This window comes from Protopterus annectens, chromosome 13.part0 (assembly GCF_019279795.1).
Source record: "Protopterus annectens isolate FY-2018-M chromosome 13.part0, PAN1.0, whole genome shotgun sequence".
NCBI lineage: Eukaryota > Metazoa > Chordata > Ceratodontiformes > Protopteridae > Protopterus > Protopterus annectens.
Genome location: NC_056747.1, coordinates 222,083,016 through 222,109,396, shown reverse-complemented (window position 1 = coordinate 222,109,396; position 26,381 = coordinate 222,083,016). Strand labels below are relative to the sequence as shown.

The 26,381-nt window shown below is 43.0% G+C and overlaps 1 protein-coding gene across 3 annotated transcripts in view; it reads left to right on the top strand.

Annotated features, from left to right (window-relative positions):
* LOC122787177 (transducin-like enhancer protein 4) overlaps positions 1–26,381 on the top strand; it is a 728,148-nt gene that overhangs the window by 112,506 nt on the left and 589,261 nt on the right. For all 3 annotated transcript variants that reach the window (XM_044053755.1, XM_044053754.1, XM_044053756.1), the window contains exons 2-3: positions 2,352–2,449; positions 15,195–15,258. In XM_044053755.1, coding sequence (XP_043909690.1) covers positions 2,358–2,449; positions 15,195–15,258 — 156 coding nt within the window. In that variant the 5' untranslated portion in view covers positions 2,352–2,357. The remainder of the gene's footprint in view (positions 1–2,351; positions 2,450–15,194; positions 15,259–26,381) is intronic.

Here is a 26,381-nt window from a genome sequence, read left to right as displayed (position 1 = left end):
GAATCCATGGTAAAAATGGATGTAAAATATTGAAACTGTGACGGGCCATTATCAAGTTTTGTGGACCCAGGTTCATACTTTGTCAGTTTTGACTCTATATCCTATATTTATAACACAAGTAAACATTTCATTTCTGCACCTTGTTCATCCTTCTCAAATACAAGAAACTGCATGTTTGCACCTCAAAAAAAAAAGTTTTGTAGTCTATACAGAAAATCAGATTTCAGGCAAAACAAGCCTACTCTTTCAGTTGGTTCTACTACAAGGACTCAAGTCTCAAGTGTTTGAAAAGCACTGACACAAAGCCAGGTGCTTGTCTGCATTTTAGCTTGTTTAGGCTGCTGCTTGTGCTTGAACTTAAATATGTATTCAGACAAGCAGCTGCCACAGCTTACCTGTACATATCTGAGTCCGAGAAAGGTAAGTGCAATAACTATGTGAAGGGAGCAAAAGGGGATCTTAGGGTTAGGGAATAGGAAGGAGATTTTAGGGTTAGGGAGCAGGGAGTTTAGGTTTAGGGAACAGGTGTGGAGTTTTTGCGTTAGGGAGCATTTGGGGAATTTAGCTTTAGAAACAGGTAGTTGAAGCTTTAGGTTTAGGGAGTGGCTGGGGACTTTGGGGTTAGGAAGGGTGAATAGAGTTTTAGGATAAGGAGTGATGACTTGGTTTGGGAATTAGGTGGAAGTTTTAGGGTTAGAGTTAGCGTTCTGGTAGAGCTGTAGAGCTTATAGGGTTGGGTGTTGGGAGGGTTATAAAGAAATGGGAAATTGGGTTAGTGGGAGTTCAAGCACTCACTTTTTCAAGCAAGTGGCTATAACTAAGTGTGCTGTAAGCTGTTTACACTCAAAGACCTGTAGTAGTCCCCATTGACTGTATACTGGGAACATTAGAATTATGTGTTGAACAAATGGCATAAAATGTCTGTGGCACAGCTAGTAGCACATTTGCATTTGGTGCAGAAGGCTGTGAGTTTGTTGTTGGCACTACATTGCAGCATAAGGGACGTGCTGCACTCCCTAGTATGTCATCTTTCAGATTAGACATCACACTAAGACAACATCTTCTTGGGTTTCTGGTAGCTCAGGTGGATGTAAAAGATCCCATGACACCTATTGAAAAGAGTAGGGGAAGTTCCTTGATGCCCTGAGCAAATTTCCCCTAGTAGTATAAAGTACCACCATGGATGTCCCCTGAAAAGAAGCCATTAACCTAGAGGAGCTAACCTAATTAACAAAGCATAAATAAATAAATAAATAAATACATAAATAAAACATCAGTTCAATGAGTATAGAAATGCTTCTTATTTTACCCAACATGTTCAGTTTATTCATTTCTATACAAGAATTTATTACTGAGACAAAATGTGATGCTCAAGCCCAGGGATGATACCTTGTGCCACAAGTCTGCATGGCAATAGATAAAATTAATAATATATATTTTTTAAAATTATGAATAAACAAATGAGCAAAACTCAATGTGGTACTACAAACCTATTTTGCATTAACATACAGAGGTACATAAAAAGATTGTCATGACTTACATTACATTTGTGAAATTTTCTTTTAATTGCTGTGCTTTGTAGGGTGGCTCCTATACATGCCTCATAAATGGTGTTAGATAATAAGTGTTGCTTATATATGATAAACCAATTGACACTGTTTATTGCTAAAAATAACAGGGATTTCATCATAATAAGGGTACCACATGATACTTGTTTCATACCCATGACAAGTATCAGGCGATTTGTTAGTCTACACAAGGGTGTTCAACAATTTTTCCTGCTCAGGGAAAAGCACTTGGTAATTTTGCCATTCATAACAGTCAGACTTGGAAGCGCATGCTATATAAATGAAATAAAGATGAAAACTAGTGTCTGTTTTTTAGTCATCAGCTGGGTATGAGGAATTGATTGCTAGCTAAAACTAGAATTACGCTGCTTGTGATTTTTGGATGTTCTTGTGAAGTAAACTTATCCTTTGAATCTCTCTCTTTTTCTTCCCTCCATCACTGTCATGGCTGTCTCACTCTTCCCCCTCCCTGTCTCTCTCATTATCTGTCTCTTTTTCTCTGTTTGTTTCTGTGTCATTACCAGATTTCTGTAAACAGCAATAATAATAAATAAATAAATGATAAAAATATTTCTAGGACACTGCTGGTGGAAGACAGTGGCACTGGGAAAAAAAATAATAATAATAATTGTAGAGAGTCAATTTCTGTCTGCCAGTATAGTCCAAGTCTTTATGTTTGAAAATCACATCACTACTCACTAGTAAAAATTAGATAAATTATGACAAGTGAGGGTTTTATAAGGAAAACTGTGCAAAAGCAATAATCTGTTCTTTTCTGTTTAGACAACTATGCAGCCTGGACAAGCATTTAAATTTACAGTGTTGGAGACCTGTGACCGGATCAAGGAGGAATTTCAGTTCCTGCAGGCACAATATCACAGGTAGGAAAATGTACAGCACATGGTTTGCAACATATTGGTCTCCACAATAGTAACTTTGCATAACATAGGTGGACAAGTTCTGATTAGAGGTCTGTTGAGTCATGGCAGTTCATTATTTAAACACATAGATTCAAATGACTTACCAAGTCAAGTCTCATTCAGCACAGAGTGTGGACAGAGTTTCTGGCACCAGTTTGACAGTATTTAAAATCAGTGAATTTAAGCAAAAAGGCACTTAAACATACAACTGATCACAGAATGCAGACAGAGTCCAATGAGCTGTAATGTTAAAATGCAAAGATCCTAAATAGGAAAAAATGGGATCACTGCAGCATGTGCAGATACTGAGAGTAATCTGCAGAGGGGCTGTGGCTTCACTCCATACTGAAAGTAGTGTGGAGAGCGGCCATGCCTGACTCTATACTGAGAGTAATCTGCAGAGGGGCTGTGGTCTCACTCCATACTGAGAGTAGTGCAGAGAGCGGCCATGCCTGACTCTATACTGAGAATAATCTGCAGAGGGGCTGTGGCCTCACTCCATACTGAGAGTAGTGTGGAGAGCGGCCATGCCTGGCTCTATACTGAGAGTAATCTGCAGAGAGGCCGTGGCCTCACTCCATACTGAGAGTAGTGTGGAGAGCGGCCATGCCTGACTCTATACTGAGAGTAATCTGCAGAGGAGCTGTGGCCTCACTCCATACTGAGAGTAGTGTGGAGAGCGGCCATGCCTGACTCTATACTGAGAGTAATCTGCAGAGGGGCTGTGGCCTCACTCCATACTGAGAGTAGTGTGGAGAGCAGCCATGCCTGACTCTATACTGAGAGTAATCTGAAGAGAGGCCATGGCCTCACTCCATACTGAGAGTAGTGTGGAGAGCGGCCATGCCTGACTCTATACTGAGAGCAATCTGTAGAGGGGCTGTGGCCTCACTCCATACTGAGTGTAGTGTGGAGAGCGGCCATGCCTGACTCTATACTGAGAGTAATCTGCAGAGGGACTGTGGCCTCACTCCATACTGAGAGTAGTGTGGAGAGCGGCCATGACTGACTCTATACTGAGAGTAATCTGCAGAGGGGCTGTGGCCTCACTCCATACTGAGAGTAGTGTGGAGAGCAGCCATGCCTGACTCTATACTGAGAGCAATCTGCAGAGGGGCTGTGGCCTCATTCCATACTGAGAGTAGTGTGGAGAGTGGCCATGCCTGACTCAATACTGAGAGTAATCTGCAGAGGGGCTGTGGCCTCATTCCATACTGAGAGTAGTGTGGAGAGCGGCCATGCCTGACTCTATACTGAGAGTAATCTGCAGAGGGGCTGTGGCCTCACTCCATACTGAGAGTAGTGTGGAGAGCGGCCATGCCTGACTCTATACTGAGAGTAATCTGCAGAGGGGCTGTGGCCTCACTCCTTACTGAGTGCAGTGTGGACAGCGGCCATAAATGACTCTATACTGAGAGTAATCTGCAGAGGGGCTGTGGCCTCACTCCATACTGAGACTAGCGTGGAGAGTGGCCATGCCTGACTCTATACTGAGAGTAATCTGCAGAGAGGCTGTGGCCTCACTCCATACTGAGAGTAGTGTGGAGAGTGGCCATGCCTGACTCTGTACTGAGAGTAAGCTGCAGAGGGGCTGTGGCCTCACTCCATACTGAGAGTAGTGTGGAGAGCGGCCATGCCTGACTCTATACTGAGAGTAATCTGCAGAGGGGCCATGGCTTCAGTCCATACTGAGAGTAGTGTGGAGAGCGGCCATGCCTGACTCTATACTGAGAGTAATCTGCAGAGAGGCTGTGGCCTCACTCCATACTGAGAGTAGTGTGGATAGCGGCCATGCCTGACTCTATAATGAGAGTAATCTGCAGAGGGGCCATGGCCTCACTCCATACTGAGAGTAGTGTGGAGAGCGGCCATACCTGACTCTATACTGAGAGTAATCTGCAGAGGGGCTGTGGCCTCACACCATACTGAGAGTAGTGTGGAGAGCAGCCATGCCTGACTGCATACTGAGAGTAATCTGCAGAGAGGCCATGGCCTCACTCCATACTGAGAATAGTGCGGAGAGTGGCCATGCCTGACTCTATACTGAGAGTAATCTGTAGAGGGGCTGTGGCCTCACTCCATACTGAGAGTAGTGTGGAGAGCAGCCATACCTGACTCTATACTGAGAGTAATCTGCAGAGGGGCTGTGACCTCACTCCATACTGAGAGTAGTGTGGAGAGAGGCCATGCCTGACTCTATACTGAGAGTAATCTGCAGAGGGCTATGGCCTCATTCCATACTGAGAGTAGTGTGGAGAGCGGCCATGCCTGACTCTATACTAAAAGTAATCTGCAGAGGGGCTGTGGCCTCATTCCATACTGAGAGTAGTGTGGAGAGTGGCCATGCCTGACTCTATACTGAGAGTAATCTGCAGAGGGGCTGTGGTCTCCTTCCATACTGAGAGTAGTGTGGAGAGGGGCTGTGGTCTCGCTCCATACTGAGAGTAGTGTGGAGAGTGGCCATGCCTGACTCTATACTGAGAGTAATCTCCAGAGGGGCTGTGGCCTCACTCCATACTGACAGTAGTGTGGAGAGCGGCCATGCCTGACTCTATACTGAGAGTAATCTGCAGAGGGGCTGTGGCCTCACTGCATACTGAGCGTAGTGTGGAGAGCGGCCATGCCTGACTCTATACTGAGAGTAAGCTGCAGAGGGGCTGTGGCCTCACTCCATACTGAGAGTAGTGTGGAGAGCGGCCATGCCTGACTCTATACTGAGAGTAATCTGAAGAGAGGCCATGGCCTCACTCCATACTGAGAGTAGTGTGGAGAGCGGCCATGCCTGACTCTATACTGAGAGCAATCTGCAGAGGGGCTGTGGCCTCATTCCATACTGAGAGTAGTGTGGAGAGTGGCCATGCCTGACTCAATACTGAGAGTAATCTGCAGAGGGGCTGTGGCCTCATTCCATACTGAGAGTAGTGTGGAGAGCGGCCATGCCTGACTCTATACTGAGAGTAATCTGCAGAGGGGCTGTGGCCTCACTCCATACTGAGAGTAGTGTGGAGAGCGGCCATGCCTGACTCTATACTGAGAGTAATCTGCAGAGGGGCTGTGGCCTCACTCCTTACTGAGTGCAGTGTGGACAGCGGCCATAAATGACTCTATACTGAGAGTAATCTGCAGAGGGGCTGTGGCCTCACCCATACTGAGACTAGTGTGGAGAGTGGCCATGCCTGACTCTATACTGAGAGTAATCTGCAGAGAGGCTGTGGCCTCACCCATACTGAGAGTAGTGTGGAGAGTGGCCATGCCTGACTCTGTACTGAGAGTAAGCTGCAGAGGGGCTGTGGCCTCACTCCATACTGAGAGTAGTGTGGAGAGCGGCCATGCCTGACTCTATACTGAGAGTAATCTGCAGAGGGGCCATGGCTTCAGTCCATACTGAGAGTAGTGTGGAGAGCGGCCATGCCTGACTCTATACTGAGAGTAATCTGCAGAGAGGCTGTGGCCTCACTCCATACTGAGAGTAGTGTGGATAGCGGCCATGCCTGACTCTATAATGAGAGTAATCTGCAGAGGGGCCATGGCCTCACTCCATACTGAGAGTAGTGTGGAGAGCGGCCATACCTGACTCTATACTGAGAGTAATCTGCAGAGGGGCTGTGGCCTCACTCCATACTGAGAGTAGTGTGGAGAGCAGCCATGCCTGACTGCATACTGAGAGTAATCTGCAGAGAGGCCATGGCCTCACTCCATACTGAGAATAGTGTGGAGAGTGGCCATGCCTGACTCTATACTGAGAGTAATCTGTAGAGGGGCTGTGGCCTCACTCCATACTGAGAGTAGTGTGGAGAGCAGCCATACCTGACTCTATACTGAGAGTAATCTGCAGAGGGGCTGTGACCTCACTCCATACTGAGAGTAGTGTGGAGAGAGGCCATGCCTGACTCTATACTGAGAGTAATCTGCAGAGAGGCTGTGGCCTCACTCCATACTGAGAGTAGTGTGGATAGCGGCCATGCCTGACTCTATAATGAGAGTAATCTGCAGAGGGGCCATGGCCTCACTCCATACTGAGAGTAGTGTGGAGAGCGGCCATACCTGACTCTATACTGAGAGTAATCTGCAGAGGGGCTGTGGCCTCACTCCATACTGAGAGTAGTGTGGAGAGCAGCCATGCCTGACTGCATACTGAGAGTAATCTGCAGAGAGGCCATGGCCTCACTCCATACTGAGAATAGTGCGGAGAGTGGCCATGCCTGACTCTATACTGAGAGTAATCTGTAGAGGGGCTGTGGCCTCACTCCATACTGAGAGTAGTGTGGAGAGCAGCCATACCTGACTCTATACTGAGAGTAATCTGCAGAGGGGCTGTGACCTCACTCCATACTGAGAGTAGTGTGGAGAGAGGCCATGCCTGACTCTATACTGAGAGTAATCTGCAGAGGGGCTATGGCCTCATTCCATACTGAGAGTAGTGTGGAGAGCGGCCATGCCTGACTCTATACTAAAAGTAATCTGCAGAGGGGCTGTGGCCTCATTCCATACTGAGAGTAGTGTGGAGAGTGGCCATGCCTGACTCTATACTGAGAGTAATCTGCAGAGGGGCTGTGGTCTCCTTCCATACTGAGAGTAGTGTGGAGAGGGGCTGTGGTCTCGCTCCATACTGAGAGTAGTGTGGAGAGTGGCCATGCCTGACTCTATACTGAGAGTAATCTCCAGAGGGGCTGTGGCCTCACTCCATACTGACAGTAGTGTGGAGAGCGGCCATGCCTGACTCTATACTGAGAGTAATCTGCAGAGGGGCTGTGGCCTCACTGCATACTGAGCGTAGTGTGGAGAGCGGCCATGCCTGACTCTATACTGAGAGTAAGCTGCAGAGGGGCTGTGGCCTCACCCATACTGAGAGTAGTGTGGAGAGCGGCCATGCCTGACTCTATACTGAGAGTAATCTGAAGAGAGGCCATGGCCTCACTCCATACTGAGAGTAGTGTGGAGAGCGGCCATGCCTGACTCTATACTGAGAGCAACCTGCAGAGGGCTGTGGCCTCATTCCATACTGAGAGTAGTGTGGAGAGTGGCCATGCCTGACTCAATACTGAGAGTAATCTGCAGAGGGGCTGTGGCCTCATTCCATACTGAGAGTAGTGTGGAGAGCGGCCATGCCTGACTCTATACTGAGAGTAATCTGCAGAGGGGCTGTGGCCTCACTCCATACTGAGAGTAGTGTGGAGAGCGGCCATGCCTGACTCTATACTGAGAGTAATCTGCAGAGGGGCTGTGGCCTCACTCCTTACTGAGTGCAGTGTGGACAGCGGCCATAAATGACTCTATACTGAGAGTAATCTGCAGAGGGGCTGTGGCCTCACTCCATACTGAGACTAGTGTGGAGAGTGGCCATGCCTGACTCTATACTGAGAGTAATCTGCAGAGAGGCTGTGGCCTCACTCCATACTGAGAGTAGTGTGGAGAGTGGCCATGCCTGACTCTGTACTGAGAGTAAGCTGCAGAGGGGCTGTGGCCTCACTCCATACTGAGAGTAGTGTGGAGAGCGGCCATGCCTGACTCTATACTGAGAGTAATCTGCAGAGGGGCCATGGCTTCAGTCCATACTGAGAGTAGTGTGGAGAGCGGCCATGCCTGACTCTATACTGAGAGTAATCTGCAGAGAGGCTGTGGCCTCACTCCATACTGAGAGTAGTGTGGATAGCGGCCATGCCTGACTCTATAATGAGAGTAATCTGCAGAGGGGCCATGGCCTCACTCCATACTGAGAGTAGTGTGGAGAGCGGCCATACCTGACTCTATACTGAGAGTAATCTGCAGAGGGGCTGTGGCCTCACTCCATACTGAGAGTAGTGTGGAGAGCAGCCATGCCTGACTGCATACTGAGAGTAATCTGCAGAGAGGCCATGGCCTCACTCCATACTGAGAATAGTGTGGAGAGTGGCCATGCCTGACTCTATACTGAGAGTAATCTGTAGAGGGGCTGTGGCCTCACTCCATACTGAGAGTAGTGTGGAGAGCAGCCATACCTGACTCTATACTGAGAGTAATCTGCAGAGGGGCTGTGACCTCACTCCATACTGAGAGTAGTGTGGAGAGAGGCCATGCCTGACTCTATACTGAGAGTAATCTGCAGAGGGGCTATGGCCTCATTCCATACTGAGAGTAGTGTGGAGAGCGGCCATGCCTGACTCTATACTAAAAGTAATCTGCAGAGGGGCTGTGGCCTCATTCCATACTGAGAGTAGTGTGGAGAGAGGCCATGCCTGACTCTATACTGAGAGTAATCTGCAGAGGGGCAATGGCCTCATTCCATACTGAGAGTAGTGTGGAGAGCGGCCATGCCTGACTCTATACTAAAAGTAATCTGCAGAGGGGCTGTGGCCTCATTCCATACTGAGAGTAGTGTGGAGAGTGGCCATGCCTGACTCTATACTGAGAGTAATCTGCAGAGGGGCTGTGGTCTCCTTCCATACTGAGAGTAGTGTGGAGAGGGGCTGTGGTCTCACTCCATACTGAGAGTAGTGTGGAGAGTGGCCATGCCTGACTCTATACTGAGAGTAATCTCCAGAGGGGCTGTGGCCTCACTCCATACTGACAGTAGTGTGGAGAGCGGCCATGCCTGACTCTATACTGAGAGTAATCTGCAGAGGGGCTGTGGCCTCACTGCATACTGAGCGTAGTGTGGAGAGCGGCCATGCCTGACTCTATACTGAGAGTAAGCTGCAGAGGGGCTGTGGCCTCACTCCATACTGAGAGTAGTGTGGAGAGCGGCCATGCCTGACTATATACTGAGAGTAATCTGCAGAGGGGCCGTGGCCTCACTCCATACTGAGAGTAGTGTGGAGAGCGGCCATGCCTGACTCTATACTGAGAGTAATCTGCAGAGAGGCTGTGGCCTCACTCCATACTGAGAGTAGTGTGGATAGCGGCCATGCCTGACTCTATACTGAGAGTAATCTGCAGAGGGGCTGTAGCCTCATTCCATACTGAGAGTAGCGGGGAGAGCGGCCATGCCTGACTCTATACTGAGAGTAATCTGCAGAGAGGCTGTAGCCTCACTCCATACTGAGAGTAGTCTGGAGAGCGGCCATGCCTGACTCTATATTGAGAGTAATCTGCAGAGAGGCTGTGGCCTCACTCCATACTGAGAGTAGTGTGGAGAGCGGCCATGCCTGACTCTATACTGAGAGTAATCTGCAGAGAGGCCATGGCCTCACTGCATACCGAGAGTATTGTGGAGAGCGGCCATGCCTGACTTTATACTGAGAGTAATCTGCAGAGAGGCTGTGGCCTCACTCCATACTGAGAGTAGTGTGGAGAGCGGCCATGCCTGACTCTATACTGAGAGTAATCTGCAGAGGGGCTGTGGCCTCATTCCATACTGAGAGTAGTCTGGAGAGCGGCCATGTCTGACTCGATACTGAGAGTAATCTGAAGAGAGGCCATGGCCTCACTCCATACTGAGAGTAGTGTGGAGAGCGGCCATGCCTGACTCTATACTGAGAGTAATCTGAAGAGAGGCCATGGCCTCACTCCATACTGAGAGTAGTGTGGAGAGCGGCCATGCCTGACTCTATACTGAGAGTAATCTGAAGAGAGGCCATGGCCTCACTCCATACTGAGAATAGTGTGGAGAGCGGCTATGCCTGACTCTGTACTGAGAGTAATCTGCAGAGGGGCTGTGGCCTCACTCCATACTGAGAATAGTGTGGAGAGCGGCCATGCCTCACTCTATACTGAGAGTAATCTGAAGAGAGGCCATGGCCTTACTCCATACTGAGAGTAGTGTGTAGAGCGGCCATGCCTGACTCTATACTGAGAGAAATCTGAAGAGAGGCCATGGCCTCACTCCATACTGAGAGTAGTGTGAGAGCGCCATGCCTGACTCTATACTGAGAGTAATCTGAAGAGAGGCCATGGCCTCACTCCTTACTGATAGTAGTGTGGAAAGCAGCCATGCCTGACTCTATACTGAGAGTAATCTGCAGAGGGGCTGTGGCCTCATTCCATACTGAGTGTAGTGTGCAGAGCGGCCATGCCTGACTCTATATTGAGAGTAATCTGAAGAGAGGCCATGGCCTCATTCTATACTGAGAGTAGTGTGGAGAGCGGCCATGCCTGACTCTATACTGAGAGTAATCTGCAGAGGGGCTGTGGTCTCACTCCAAACTGAGAGTAGTGTGGAGAACAGCTATGCCTGAGTCTATACTGAGAGTAATCTGAAGAGAGGCCATGGCCTCACTCCATACTGAGAATAGTGTGGAGAGCGGCTATGCCTGACTCTGTACTGAGAGTAATCTGCAGAGGGGCTGTGGCCTCACTCCATACTGAGAATAGTGTGGAGAGCGGCCATGCCTCACTCTATACTGAGAGTAATCTGAAGAGAGGCCATGGCCTTACTCCATACTGAGAGTAGTGTGTAGAGCGGCCATGCCTGACTCTATACTGAGAGAAATCTGAAGAGAGGCCATGGCCTCACTCCATACTGAGAGTAGTGTGGAGAGCGGCCATGCCTGACTCTATACTGAGAGTAATCTGAAGAGAGGCCATGGCCTCACTCCTTACTGATAGTAGTGTGGAAAGCAGCCATGCCTGACTCTATACTGAGAGTAATCTGCAGAGGGGCTGTGGCCTCATTCCATACTGAGTGTAGTGTGCAGAGCGGCCATGCCTGACTCTATATTGAGAGTAATCTGAAGAGAGGCCATGGCCTCATTCTATACTGAGAGTAGTGTGGAGAGCGGCCATGCCTGACTCTATACTGAGAGTAATCTGCAGAGGGGCTGTGGTCTCACTCCAAACTGAGAGTAGTGTGGAGAACAGCTATGCCTGAGTCTATACTGAGAGTAATCTGAAGAGAGGCCATGGCCTCACTCCATACTGAGAGTGGTGTGGAGAGCGGCCAAGCCTGACTCTATACTGAGTGTAAACTGCAGAGAGGCCATGGCCTCACTCCATACTCAGAGTAACCTGGAGAGTGACAATGGCCTCACTGTATACTGAGAGTAATCTAAAGAGTGGCAATGGCCTCACTCCATACTGAGAGTAATCTGGAGAGGAGCTATGGCTTTACTCCATATTGAAAGTGAGAATCCAAGAACAAGGTGTAAAACAATTCTATGGTGAAAAGCAACAGGACTTTATTAACAAAGCTCAAGTTAAGTGCTTTTATCTGTAACAATGAAATACTTATTCAGAAATACATATCTGGGGGTAGATACACTTAAATAACAAACAGTTACATGACTTAATCAAAGTCAGTTAAAAATTTAAAGACGCATATGTCATAGTTGCATAAAACAAATATTTGTACATAAATTTAAACAAGTTTAAATTCAGCTTAGTTGCATGTGGCTTAAATAAAGTAGTGAATGAAACATTTTCATTTATTCCTGGTTTGGCAGTAACTCAGCATAATCATGCTTCTCAACTCAGTGACCACCCATAGGGCATCTATCAACCTTTTTCTTAAACAGTAAATAAAAATTCCTTAAAACAAACACAGACAATTGGATGTTTGTATAATACATTTTTTAAATAATCTCTTCTAATGTCATATACATCTTCATTTATTTGTTCTCAAAGGGTTCTTTCAGTCTTTCCCACAAAAAAGCTTGTGCATGTCTGTCACAGTGCAGCATATATCATATCCTATAACCTTTAGCTCTAAATTTGTAATTGCCCAGTGTACAGACTTCACTATTTAATATGTACTTCATACATTACAGGACTGACATTTAAATGCACCCATCATGTTATGTGGGGGAAAATCTTTTTTCGTATACTACACAAGATTTTTTAAATTAGGCCACTGTTTAAAAATAAAAGACAGGGAACATTCTGTTTTATTTTTTATAGAATGATCTACCTGTTGTAAAGACCAGTTCCTCCTAATGCTGGCAGTAATAGCATGGCAGTTATTGTTGCATATTAATACCATATTCCTGGAAAAATCACATCTGTTAGAATCAGTACAAGCAGTACCATTTTCTGTTACTCCCAAAATCATGGTAATAATGCCATTATTTCATTTTAAAATATTTCACTATGCAATTCATTGAGCATAGAACTAGGATATGCTCTTTCTAAAAACATCTTTTTGAGTTTAAATAATTATTTTAAAAAGATGTTTTCATCCGTAGCCATACAGACCAGTCTTACCATCTGGCCCTTAACAAGGCCTATCTTCTGGTGGTAAGGGTGACAGCTGTTGTAACAGAAGAAGGAATCGGAATATATTAGTTTACAATAAATATTTATTTGTAAACATTCACTTTTCTTATATAGACTGATGTCCAAATAATTTACACTTGAATAGTTAACAAGAAAAGTACACGTTAAAAAATCAGTTGTTGAATTATATGTAATAAACTCATCCATTAGTTCTACAGGACCCTTTCAAAAAATACATATGTCATCCAAAAACCTGTCTAGTATTTCCAGTACCTGGCATATATAGAATTAATGATATACTCTTTCTCCCAGAACCAAATAACTATACTGAAAAACATGAGGGCACATGATGCCCCCATGGGCGACACCTGGATTGAATTTTGGGGATAGTTTTTGCCTTCAGAATAAATAAAATTATTGTTTAAAACTAATTCCAAAAATAATGTAATCGACTTAATATCTGTGCTTGTTAAACTTTCCTTACATAATAAAACTTCAGTGAAACAAGATAAACTTAGATTGTGAGGTATCACTGTAAACAAGTCAATAACATTAACTGTTGAAAATACTAAGTCAGGTGAATACAGTTCAGGTGTAACACAATGCAAGAATGCCATGAATCCTTAAGTAAATATGTATATTTGGAACAAAGACGTTTAATCTCCTATCTATGTAGATTGCTGAAGGTTGGGTCTTAGAGCCCCCCTGTGTCCACAGTAGGGCATGAAGAGGATCAATTATGTAGTTTTGCTTAGTGTTACACTGGAATTATATTCTATTGTACTGATTTTTTTAATTTTCCTTTCCATTTAACTTTTCAAGTGTAAATTATTTGGACATCACTCTATATAAGGATAATGCATTTTTTTACAATCTAATTTTTATTGTGAACCAACTTATTCCAAATCATTCTATATTACAACAACTGTTATCCTTTCCACTAGAAGAGAGACCTTGTTAAGGGCCAGATGGTAAAACTGGCCCATATGGTTATGGATGAAAATGTGTTTTTGAAAGAACTATACAAACTCAAAAATATGTTTGTAGAAAAAGCATATCCAGGTTATATGCTCAATGAATTACAAAATTAAATTGTTTTAAAATGTAACCATAGCATTATTACACTGATTCTTTTAGTAATAGATGTGCCTTTTCCAGAAATATGATATTAATGATTAGCAATGACTGGCATGCTACTACTGCCAGTATTAGGAAGACTTGGCCTTTACTACAGGTAGATTATTTTATTAAAAATAAGATGGTATGTTCCCCGTCTTTTACTTTTAAATGGGGGCCTAATTTAAAAAGTTGTGTGCAGTATAAGAAGAAAATGTTTGCCCCCCCCCCCCATAATAATATAGTTACATTTAAATGCCAGTCCTGTAGTATATGTAAGTACATAATAAGCAGTGATGTCTGTTCACTGGGCAGTTACAAATTTAGAGCTAAAGTTTATTATAATTTTCCTATAAAGGGTGTGATACATGTTGCAGTGTGTTAGACTTGCATGAGCTTTTAAATAGAAAAGACTTAAAGGATCCTTCAAGAGTGTATTACAGAACATTTGTATGACATTAGAAGGGTTTGTTTGAAAAAATGCACTGTGCAAACATTCAGTTGTCTATATTGATTTTAAGGAATTTTTATTTATGGTTTAAATAAAGGTTGATAGACACCCTAGGAGTGACCATTGGGGTGAGAAGCTTGAATATGCTCAGTTGTTATGGCAGTTAAAATTGATGGTAAACTTAGACTAATGTGGAGAGGGGCCCTGGTCTCACATTATCATTATTTCCCAGGCTAGAAGTTAGTCATGTGTCTTGTAGTCATTTAAATTTATTATGCAGACAGATTATGGAGATTTGGTCCTAGGAGTATGTTTGCCTTGCTCAGAGTTGACCCAGAGCCTATAGAATTACTGTAGATCAGTATGGACATAGGTGCATTGAGTCACTGTTGTTAAATGTAAAAAGGTTACAGAATAAACCAAATGCACTAGTGCAGCAGGACAGACAATGTAAGAAAGGCAAAGGGAATAAAAGAATAACTTTGGAAAAGAAACATTTAGATGAAGTATGGCAACAGAAACAGGACTGTGGAGGTGCTGGCAGGATTTCTCATTGCATTACTAGTGATTTGAGTTCATAAATGGATACAGAATTCTTGTTCTTCCAGGGAGGTGATCAGAATATTTGATCAACTGCTACTGTGTAAGGAAGTTCTAGTAGGTACTACAGACCTCCAACACAGGACAGCATGGTGTTAAGATAAATATCCACTGACCCTGCAACCTCCATATGCATAGCAGTTTAGAAGAATTGTAAGAATGTTGTGTAAAGGACCATGAGGAGGACAGATCTCCGGCATGTGACATGTCAGACTCATACTGTGATAGTGATTCACTGTTTGGCAGTAATTTAGGGACACGAACTCTGCACTCAAAGAATAAGCTGTAAACGTTAGATGAGATTTCCTGAGAAGGGTGAGCAACCTGCAATCAGGAAGTGGGGAAACATAAATACTGAAATACATTTGGGAGCTCTGATTCCTCCTTTACTAATTTGTGAATTTCTCTCTACAGCCTGAAGTTAGAATGTGAGAAACTAGCCGGTGAAAAGACAGAGATGCAACGACACTATGTTATGGTAAGGATGAACTCTTTAAGGACTCCTGTTTAATTCAAAACAGAAATAATATACTGCCATGTATTGCATGTAGGGTATATATTTGGGTTACACTTTATCATGATGTATTTTGTGCTGTTACAGTCTGCCATTCTTATATTCCCCAGCGTTCTGTGTGCATAAGTTAGTACATTCTCTTAATATCTCCCTTTATACAATCATCTCTCTCATTCTTCACCTCCAGCTTGTCTGATGGTACTACAAGTTTTCTGTTTAAAGCTGACATAATACCTTTATTTAGGACTGGCATCATTTTTTCTTATTTTCGGCCTGGAATGCTGAATGTGCATTAATGCTGACAAATAAGTTCACTGGGAATGCTGAATGTGCATTAATGCAGACAAATAAGTTGGTTTCCCTACTGTCCTCTCCCTGCCTATTCACACCTAGTACACATCTCAGGTAACAGAAGCAACCTAAATGAGTTGAAAGGCACTGGTTTCCCAGCATCACTGGAAAATCTAGTTCTGTCCAGACATTTTGTTCTGTACAGCTTGGCAAATTGTTTCTCCTCTGCTACTAAAATCTGCATTTTAAGGAGCACTCCCTTACAGGTAATGGTCACAACGTCATGTGTGCTACAACTGCAGAAGTACCCAACAAGTGGGAAAGCACCTTTACTTTATACTGAAGGATCAACTTTTTAACCACACAAAGGTGCCCAGTACAGCTATGCACCCCAACATGGTCAGTTTTAGGTATACATCTTCTGACATGCATGGTCTTCTGACATGATGCTACAACTGTTTTGTGCAATTCCTAGGGTTTCAGTGAATTTTTTTAATTATTAAATACATCATTGTGTCATTCTGTATCTCAAGTCCCCATCTGTATGTGTCAAAGTGATATATATAGAAGCTTACTTACAATAGGGCTCGTGCTTTGCTACCCCTGACTCAGCTCTGATTACGTGAACACTATAACTGTGTCAGACCTGTTGTTACCTTGGAGACTGATCATACAGAGTAAGGGACAATTAATCCTTAAATGTAACAGGAAACAATTTTCATTTGTGTGTGCACAAATGTGAGTATGACTGAATACTAAACTCCTTTTCAGAGCTCTTCATTTTCTCAGCCTCTAAGTGCTTTTTGTTCAATTATTTATGACAGATGTTGGGAAAACAGAAGGCAGATCAACATATTGTTGTTTTTCACTTGTCTGCACTATTTACAGATTTCTTTTGTGCGCATTCTCTGCTGTCAGTTTCTTCATTCAATGCTGCTCATTCAGCAGAGGAACTGATGTCATTAAGCATCTTGGGAACATGGAAACATTATGTACAAAACAGTGAAAAGAGGCTGTAAAAGAAGAAGGCTCCATGAAAGTACTGAGCAAGTAATTAACAATACCCAGTTGCAAAGCCCTACACCTGGTACTTGCAGGTTATTAGGCACGAGTTCATAATCTGAAAAGAAAATTTACTATTTTTAACTCTGGAAACATGGGCTCTTTTCCAAAACTGGTTAAGGATGAGAGGGAATTTCATACCTCTCAACTGTCCAGATTTCCGCAGAATGTCCATATTTTTGCATGATATATTTGGTTTGTTTGACATAAAATTTGTAATTTTCTATCAAATCACTAAGGACTGAAGTTACTAAATTATGATATACATTTGAGTATCAGACTTCATATCCTTCAAGTAAATGCATGCTGGCACAATCCTTCTTATTCTAGCAACTTTCTAAGTCTATGCAATATTTAAAATCTGTCCCTATTTTGGGGACTCTCTCCCCTGTTATTATTATCATTATTACATCTGTAAATATGTTTTGTTAATTTATGTGATCCTATTCACCCGAGCTGTGCTTGCAGATGGTCCAATGAGATCGGTGTACTATCTCGGTAAACAAATACAAATAAATAAATGATCTTAGGCTTTCTCCAGATTTCTTATGCTAAGATGCCGAGAGGTATGCTTGTCATCCAAAGCAGACTTCCATATGCCTGACAGGAAAAGTTCATGTTGGCAATTAGAATATAACCCCTGGGGGCAGCCATACATTCAGCTATAGAAGGCTGGTGAAATGGACAGAAAATTGCTGTCTTCTTACAAGGAGTCATTGTTAACAGCTAGTGGTAACTATGGAGTTAGCACTGTTCAGAGAAAGCAAAACTACTCCAGAGAGACAGGAGAAGTTACATGCTTTCAGACCCCACCCGTATGTCAAACTTCTCTTTAGTACTATGTTAAGTGACAATGGTTGAAATATCATGACATAGACATAGCCAAGATTTTTGGAATTGTATGCCCATTTAGCTAACCAGGCATTTTGGGAAAACAAGCAATTTAACATGGTATATAGCTATAAACCATGATACATATACCAAATTTAAAAAATTTAATTCTAGCACATCTCACTACACAAACAAACAAAAAGACATATTTCAAAGACAGTTTATGACATACATAAGCACCAAACAGAGATGGGGAGAAGAACAACAAAAAGCAGTGGAATAGCAAATGCATAAAACCTGGATATCAGAGAGGCTGCCAAGAAAAAGAACGAGGAAACAATCTGAGAGTGTTTTTAGTTATATTTAAACAAGAACATTTCCAAGTCAGGTTTAAAATGCATAGTCATTGTTTGCTGTTAGTATTCATTGACTTTGTGCCTTCTTTACCATTATACATGTGACATTCTCTATTTAAAAATGTATATTTCCATGACTGAACATATAGAAGTGGTTGAAACAGAAATGACTTTAGCCTATTTCTTCACAGCATATACTTTCAAGGTACTGTTCTCCAATAAGAACATAACCTTGGCATACACACAAAACCTTTTTCTTTAGGTTGCTGTGCCTGTGATATCCCAGTCACCTACGGTAAATGTTTAACTCCAAGAAGGCTGCCTTTGTAAAAGAACAAGTGTTGACAAGCCAGGAGCACTGTCTCTTTAAGTGGCATAATCAGCACTCCTGCATGAATAATGAAGAGACCACAAGTTGGACTGCTGTGTGATGTTCTTCACCATGTTAACCACCTAGATCAAACTGTGTTTCAGGGAAAACAACTGTTTTATAGAAGCGGGCATCTTAGAGTACACAACAGTGTCTCAAGAAACAGTCTTTCACAGCATGAAAGGCTGGTTGGGATATGAGATTTAAAAACTTTTGTCGATGAATATAGGGATACCAGCCTATTAACACATAAGGCTGTCATGCAGGGCACTCCTGAATGTGCTATCAGCAGACTAAGCTTGAGCTGTACTATATTGAACGAAAAATGCAGTGAGCAAGTTAAGCGTTTTAAGTGTTTAATAAACTTTTCAATCCACAAATTTATGGTGCTCCTGGTGTCTAATTCTGTTGTTGGTGTTGTATTACAGATATGACATAATCACTAGACTCCAGAACTGGAAATAGGAAAGTGTGCTGGAAATATGCCAGTTTGGTATCAAGACTGTGGATGTGTAGATGCTCCCATATACATATATATATATATATATATATATATATATATATATATATATATATATATATATACCCTATATATTCATCACATCCTCTATGACTACTACAGGAACAATATGAATTAAGGACGGGCTATATGTCTTATTTCTAGAAACATTGCTATGATGTTCCTGTAGAACTTCAAAAGGAAATTTCACCTATCAAAAAGCTGTTATGAGTTTTCACCTAAATTTTCACATACTGAAGTCAATAGCAATTAAAGTTAGGCTGAGCAAGCTCATATTATATAGCACATGTTCTTAAGGTTCCTCGGAAAATGAGAAAAAAGAAACAAAGATTATCGTTAAGGTTGGGTATAAAAATCTATTCTAAAGTTTGTCTGCAAATGAAAATAAACACACCAGAGTGACTGTGCGTTGGTCAGTAACATGGTGTTGTATCCAGCACTCAGCTTTTGGATGTGTTTTCTGTTCTGCAGAGTTTGTTGCATGGCAACTTCCCTTACCCAAAGTGCAGCACTCATTGACTCATTTGATTAAATCAGCAAAAATGGTGCAGAAGGCAACATTTCCAGCATGGGGTTGGGGGGGGGGGGGGTGAAGGAAAGCAGATTTTAATTTTGTTGAAAACATTTGATGCTCATTTGCATGTGGAATTTGAAAAAAAAATGTAATTCTTATGACATGGGCTCTGCTGCCTGTTTCTAGTAGGCCAAAGAGTAGAAAACTTCACTTTGGACAACGTACAGAAGATGAATAAGCTGCTTTTGCTTAATAGTTTTAGTACTACTGCATCCTCAATTTCTGCTGCTATTTTGTGTAACATTAAAGTTGCTGTTTTACTTCAAATGCTGATCTATCCTGAAATTATTTACATCGCGTATAAAGATAATTGGGAAAACAAAGATGCGCATTGTGACACAGATGTGCTACCAACCACCCTCTTACAGAAGGCTTCACTCCCTAGATTCCCTTATTTAAATATACTAACACTACATTCACACAAAAATAAGACAAATACCATTAAATGACATATTCTGACCTAGTACATTCACTACAACCAATAAACTAATACAAAAAAACACAACCTGTCATTTATAACAATTGACACTTCCCAACAAAACCCTTAGAATATGTTTAATTCATTGAAGACATAATTTGCTGTGCACAATTCACAGAAATTACTTTCATTACAGTATTCTGGCCATAACTCCCAACCAATCAGGGACAAATTTCAACAGACTCAGCAACAATCAGGGACACTTTTAAAATATTAGCGCTATTAGCTTCAGGCATTGACAGAATCAGAGCATATGAATTAGTACACATTTTCTGAAGTAAAAGAAGTCTATTTCTATTAATTATTGTCATTATTCATTAAGTGTAATTCACCATATTTCCTTCAAAAGTCACTAATTTTAAGAGGGAGTAAGAGGGACAGAGTTAAAAATTGAGCCAAAATCAGGGACATTCCTGAAAATCAAAGACAGTTGAGAGGTATGATTCTGGCCTGCATTACAACATTACCCTTATTTACATTCTGGCACATATTTTTCAGCACTGTGTGGCTAAAGGAATAGCTTATAAATGCAAAATACAAATAAATGGTGACAAATAGATGCAATTTAAAAAGGATGGGTAAATTTGAATGTATGGAGGGTGAGAGTTGTTCATGTATAATATCATATTGCATGGTGTTTGCTACTGATAATGTCAGTACTGGATTCACCACTTATGAGATAACTCAGTAGCATAACACTATAGTTATTTTCCATATATGACAGTGATCCACACACACACACACACACACACACACACACACACACACACACACACACACACACACACACACACACATGCCAATAGTCTCATAGGTTCATAGATTCTTACTAGGCTATTGATCTGTGAGGATCTTCAGAAGCCTAGCCTTACATTCCCATGGTAGATTTTAGCCCTTATATTTTCTGTATGAATAACCCAGAGGCAAGCAGAGTAGGAATATGTTAGGATGCTTACTTGTACAAAGTTTAATCAAGCATAGGTTAAGTACGAAGGAATAAAAGAAGTGAGGAGTAATAAGTAAATGGCAAGACAGTATGGGGCTAGTAGTCTGCACTTATGGGCAACGTTATCTATATACCATTTTCCATTATTAACTGTGAATGCCTGTTCTCCTGTACCAACAATTTACACAATGTCCTACCATTGTAATCTGTAGTTTTCATGCTCTAATGTATACTTCACATCTGTTCGAAGGAAGTGCAGTGTGAATGTCTATTTTCCTGAGCACATACTGTAGACTTGTGAGATTTTGAACACCATGTAAGCTTTTCATTTTCAGCAGCCTTGCAACACTGATTCTCATTCTTTGTTTTTGGTTTCAAAAATGTAATCATAAACTTGTGATTTTTCTCCTGGTGCTCCAGTTTCCTCCCACATTTCAAAGTCATACAGTAGGTGGATTGGACACACTAAACTGACCATTGGTGTGTGTGTGTGTGTGTGTGTGTGTGTGTGTGTGTGTGTGTGTGTGTGTGTGTGTGTGTGTGTGTGTGTGTGTGTGTGTGCGCGTGTGTGTGTGTGTGTGTGTGTGTGTGTGTGTGTGTGTGTGTGTGTGTGTGTGTGTGTGTGTGTGTGTGTGTGTGCGCGTGCGTGTGTGTGTGTGTGTGTGTGTGTGTGTGTGTGTGTGTGTGTGTGTGTGTGTGTGTGTGTGTGTATTATTGAAAAACATCCACTGCAGGGCTAGCCACCTGGCGCTGTAATCATTGGCTCTAGATGATTGTTGTAGATCAGAGTGTATGTGATGGGTCTTTAAGAAATGTATCAAGGACTGAGCGTGCACATATAAATACCAGGCATGTGCTATCCCATTTTGAGAGTGCAGCCAGAGAGTGAGCATGTATAATTGCAGTAGTCAGCTTGCATATAAGTTAAAGTCAGTAAACTTCTATCGTGATGTGTTTGTATATAATAAAGCTGCTTGAACAGAACCCAAGAAGACTCTTCTATTGTGTCCAAAGTAGGAGAGTGACATGGTGTCAGAACTGGGATCGCAGAGAATAATATTCGGAGCCATTAGGTGTACAGATGACAGTGAAGGTAAACTAAGAGAAATGAGCACGAAAAAGGGCCAGAAAAGAATCAAAGGTAATGAGAATTTGCACAAACTGATTATTTTATAAAAAGATAAAACAGAGCATTACAAGGGCACAAACCCCATTATTAAACAAGCGGGAGGTGTGAAAGGTTTATTAACTACTGGAAATGTTTAAAATTAAGATATCTGACAAAATGATATCAGAAAAGTAAAATGAGCATGTTTAAAACAAAACAAGTTTGTTTAAGGCAAAATGAGCATGTTTAAGACAAAATGGGCATGTTTAGAGTAAAACGAGCACAAGAAAAGTACAATGGGCATGAAAAGAAATGAAACAAGCAAAACTAATATAATAAGGCCAAAAAGGGCACATTAAGCATAAATAAAACAAGGTGACTGCATGTTTTGACATAACTACGACTTTGTACTGTATCAAGGGCATAAAAAGAAGTTATGTACTTACCATAACGTTCCATGTGAGTTGTTCATCTCGCCTTCATTCTTTACTGATGGGTTCAGAGCCGATCCCTCGGCTCTGAGTCGGCACCTACTGCAAAGCTCGAGGATTTCTTGTAGCTTGAGGCCAAGTCCCTATCCCATGATGCATCCTGAGTTACCTCAGATCTTGTTTGCTGCGTAAAATAATACCATATGTCATTCTATAACTCCATAAGAGAGAAAGTATAGAACGGTTGAGTGACCAGGAAGAATCTGGCATCTCAGTGTTCTGAAAGCCCAGGAGGGGGTAGGAGGGAGGGACATAAGAATGAAGGCGAGATGAACAACTCACATGGAACGTTATGGTAAGTACATAACTTCTTTATGTGAAGTTGTTCTATCTCACCGTTCATTCTTTACTGATAGGTAGTGTCCCAAGCACCATCAACCTCGGGTGGCTCATGGGAGTATATTTCTTAGGACTGTGGATCCAAAAGAGGCCCTGTCAACTTTGTAATGAGTGATAAAGGTATGAGTTTTGACCAAGTGGCTGCTGCGCAAGTGTTATCAATAGGAAGTCTGGCAGAAAAAGCAGATGATGTAGAAACTGCACTCGTTGATTGAGCTTTAATTTTATGCTGCAAGGGCATATTGGCAGCTGAATAAGCAAAGGTGATACAATCAGATAACCATTTAGACAGAGTTGTTTTAGCCACTGGCATACCCTTCCTGGAATCTGAGAATGAAACAAAAAGCTGGTCTGATTTCCTGAAATCTTTTGTTTTATCCAAATAAAATCTGAGCTGTCTGTGAATATCAAGTTTGTGCAGATTGTACTCTAAATTGTTGCAATGGTTAGGGAAGAAAACTGGCAAATCAATAATTTGGTTGAGATTAGTTTCAGTGCAAACTTTGGGTAAGAAAGGGGGGTTTGTTCGAAGTGAGACTGTCAGCATGAAAAATCAAATAAGGAGGCTTGATGGATAAGGCCTGAAGCTCTGACACTCTGCGGGCAGAAGTAATAGCCACTAAAAAGATGGTTTTCCATGACAAAAATTTGAGGTCACATGAGGAAGCTGGTTTAAATGGAGGAAGAATTATACGGGAAAGCATAAAATTTAGATTCCATGGAAAATAGGGAGATTTCACAGGTGGTCTGATACGAAAAGTTCCTTTGAGAAAGGCTTTGGATAATTTGTGTGACATAATATTCAATCCTTCAAATCCCAGATGAAAGTTAGAAATGGCAGCAAGATGAACACAGACTGTAGCTGCTGCAGCTCCTTTATAAAATATCATGGTTAAGAATTCTAGAATAGAGGCCATAGGGGCTTGGTAAGGATCAATATTGTTTTTAGAGGCCCATATAGAACATTTTTTGCATTTGCTGAGGTACAGCTTCCTCGTAGAGGATTTGTGAGAGGATAGGAGAATTTGCTTCGTCTCAATGGAAAGGTTATGGAACCTGGCTATGATGGGAATTGGAGCAGCCACGCTGTCAGCTTCAGGGACTGCAGAGAGGGATGAAGTTTCCCCTGACGAGTGCATCAGAAGGTCTGGAACTGGATCCAGAATCCAGGGGTCCTCCAAAAGATAAAGTCGAAAGAAGGGGAACCAAATCTGATGAGGTCAATAGGGAGCTACTAGAATGATGGTCCTTCCCAGGGCTTTGGCTTTCTGTAATACTTTGGGTATCAACGGGATTGGTGGGAATACATAGAGGAGACCCTGGGGCCAGTTGTGAATGAGTGAGTCCCCCTTGGGGCTTCTCTTGAAGTGGTATCAGGGTGAAATAGCTTCTGCATTTGGTGTTCATGTGACTGGGAAAAAGGTCACAGCAAGGCTGGCCCCCACCTGCGGAATATCCTGTCCGCTATTTCCGTCTTGAGGGACCACTTGTGGGGCAACAAAATTGCTCTGCTCAACTTGTCTGCTATCATGTTGGATTTCCCTGGGATGTGCATTGCTAACAGAAAGCGCTGGGTAGAAATAGCCCACTGCCATACTCTGAGGGCCTCGCGACAAAGGGGGTATGATCTGGTTCCTCCTTTTTTGTTCAAATACCAGACCACTGACATGTTGTTCATCTGAATTGCAATCGTACCTAGAGGAAGAGAGTCCTGGAAGTACTGCAACACCAAAAGTACTGTTCTCATCTCTAGGACATTGATATGCAGATGTGTCTCTTGATCGATCCATGTGCCTTGGGCTGTCTTTCCCTGAAAATGCCCCCCCCCCACACTATCAGGGAAGTGTCAGTGGTCACTGTGGCCGCTGGAGGAGGTAGCACAAATGGGCATCCTATCATAACATGAAGTGAGGTCAACCACCACTGAAGATCCTTATTGCAGGAATTTGTGATCATTATCATGTGAGACATAGGGAGCTCTTCATAAAACCATTGAGTGAACAACAGCCATTGTAGTATCCACATGTGCATACGACCCAGTGGTGTAGCTAGAAATGCTGCTGCCATCAACTCTAACAATTTCAGAACTTCTGATGCTGGTGCTTTGTTTTTGAATATTAGAATGCGGATATGCTGGTGGAAACGTAAGACTCTTTCTGCTGGAAGTCTTAGCATTGGTGTCCAGTTCTGCTCCGATAAAGACGATATGCTGCGATGGCGACAAGGCAGATTTTTCTGAGCTTATTGTAATGTCCAGCTGATTGTAGAGTGAGAGAGTGGACTGCCTGGCCTGAATGAGTTGATGCCTGGTGGTGGCGGTAAGGAGCCAATTGTCTAGGTACGGAAACACCTGGAATCCTAAACGTCTCAGGTGAGCCATGACCACTGCTTTGCATTTGATGAACACTCTGGGGGCTGTAGTAAAACCAAAGGGCAGGGCTCAAAACTGGTAATGATTGACTCCCAGCCGGAAGCGCAGATGATCCCTGGATGGCCTGGCAATTTTTATGTGGTAGTACGCATCCCGGAGATCTATTGAGCACATCCAATTGTCTTTCCCTAAAAAGGGAAGTATTGACTGAGGCATGACCATCCAAAACTTCTCTTTCTTTACATATTTGTTTAGTCTGCTAAGGTCCAATATAGGTCTCCAGTCCTCTGTCTTCTTTGGAACTAAAAAGAATCTTGAGTAAGTTCCGGATCCTGTGTGGTCTGCTGGGACTGGTTGGATGACTCTTTCTCTTAGTCTGGGCCTCTACTGTTGCTTGTTCCCTGTAACTGGGTGGAACATCTGGGATTTTCCTTGTTTGTGGAGGGGGTGTGGCGAATGGGATGAAGTAGCCTCTGGAAATGATACTTTGTACCCAGTTGTCATTTGTTATTTTGAGCCAGGCATCTGGGTGTAAAAATAAGCGATCCCCGACTGCCTCCACAGCAGGACAGTCGGGCCTCCTTTCAGGAGCGCTGGTAGGGCTTCCAAAAGAAGTGATCTCTGTTGCCCTGGTGTTGAGGACACCCTCTGCCGTGAGGTCTTCCATTATTGCCCCTTCCTCTACCCCTGGAGGGGGGTTCACCACGTGTGTCCTGAAAGACTCCTTGGGCTTTTTGGAACAAAATTGTCCATCCCCTTTGACCCTTGGAGTAGGGTCTGGTAGGGGTGGAAAAATAGACCCCAATGGCAGACAAGAGTCTTTCCATCCTGCTCACAGCTGGTTAAGGTTTCCTTGACTTTAGGCCCGAAAAGGGATGAGCCATCAACAGGGGTATTCACGAAGGATGACTTGAAGGGCTCCGCGAAGGAACACAAGCGCATCCAGGAGTGTCTACTAAGAGCAATTCCTGTACCCGCTGCCCTACTCATTCCATCAACTGCATATGAAATGAGGCACATGGATGAGTTCACTATAGAATTGAGGGTAACAAGCTGGGTGGCAACTTTGTCTGTAGCTCCTGCAGCTACTGTACCCTGAAGAGTATCTTCCAGCTCTTTAAGGATATCTCTTTGTAGTCTGGTAAAATGGGTTAAATAGTTAAGCGAACGAAGAGCAAAAGTCTCTGAACTAAACATGCACTTCCCATATCTGATCCTGGAGTCTCTGTTAGGAGGATGGATAGATGAGGAAGTTTCAGACATTTCCTTTTTGGTGGCTGCCACCACCACCATGGCATCAACTGGCACACCTTTTGTCAAGAAGGATTTATCGGGGGGGGGCAGATATGA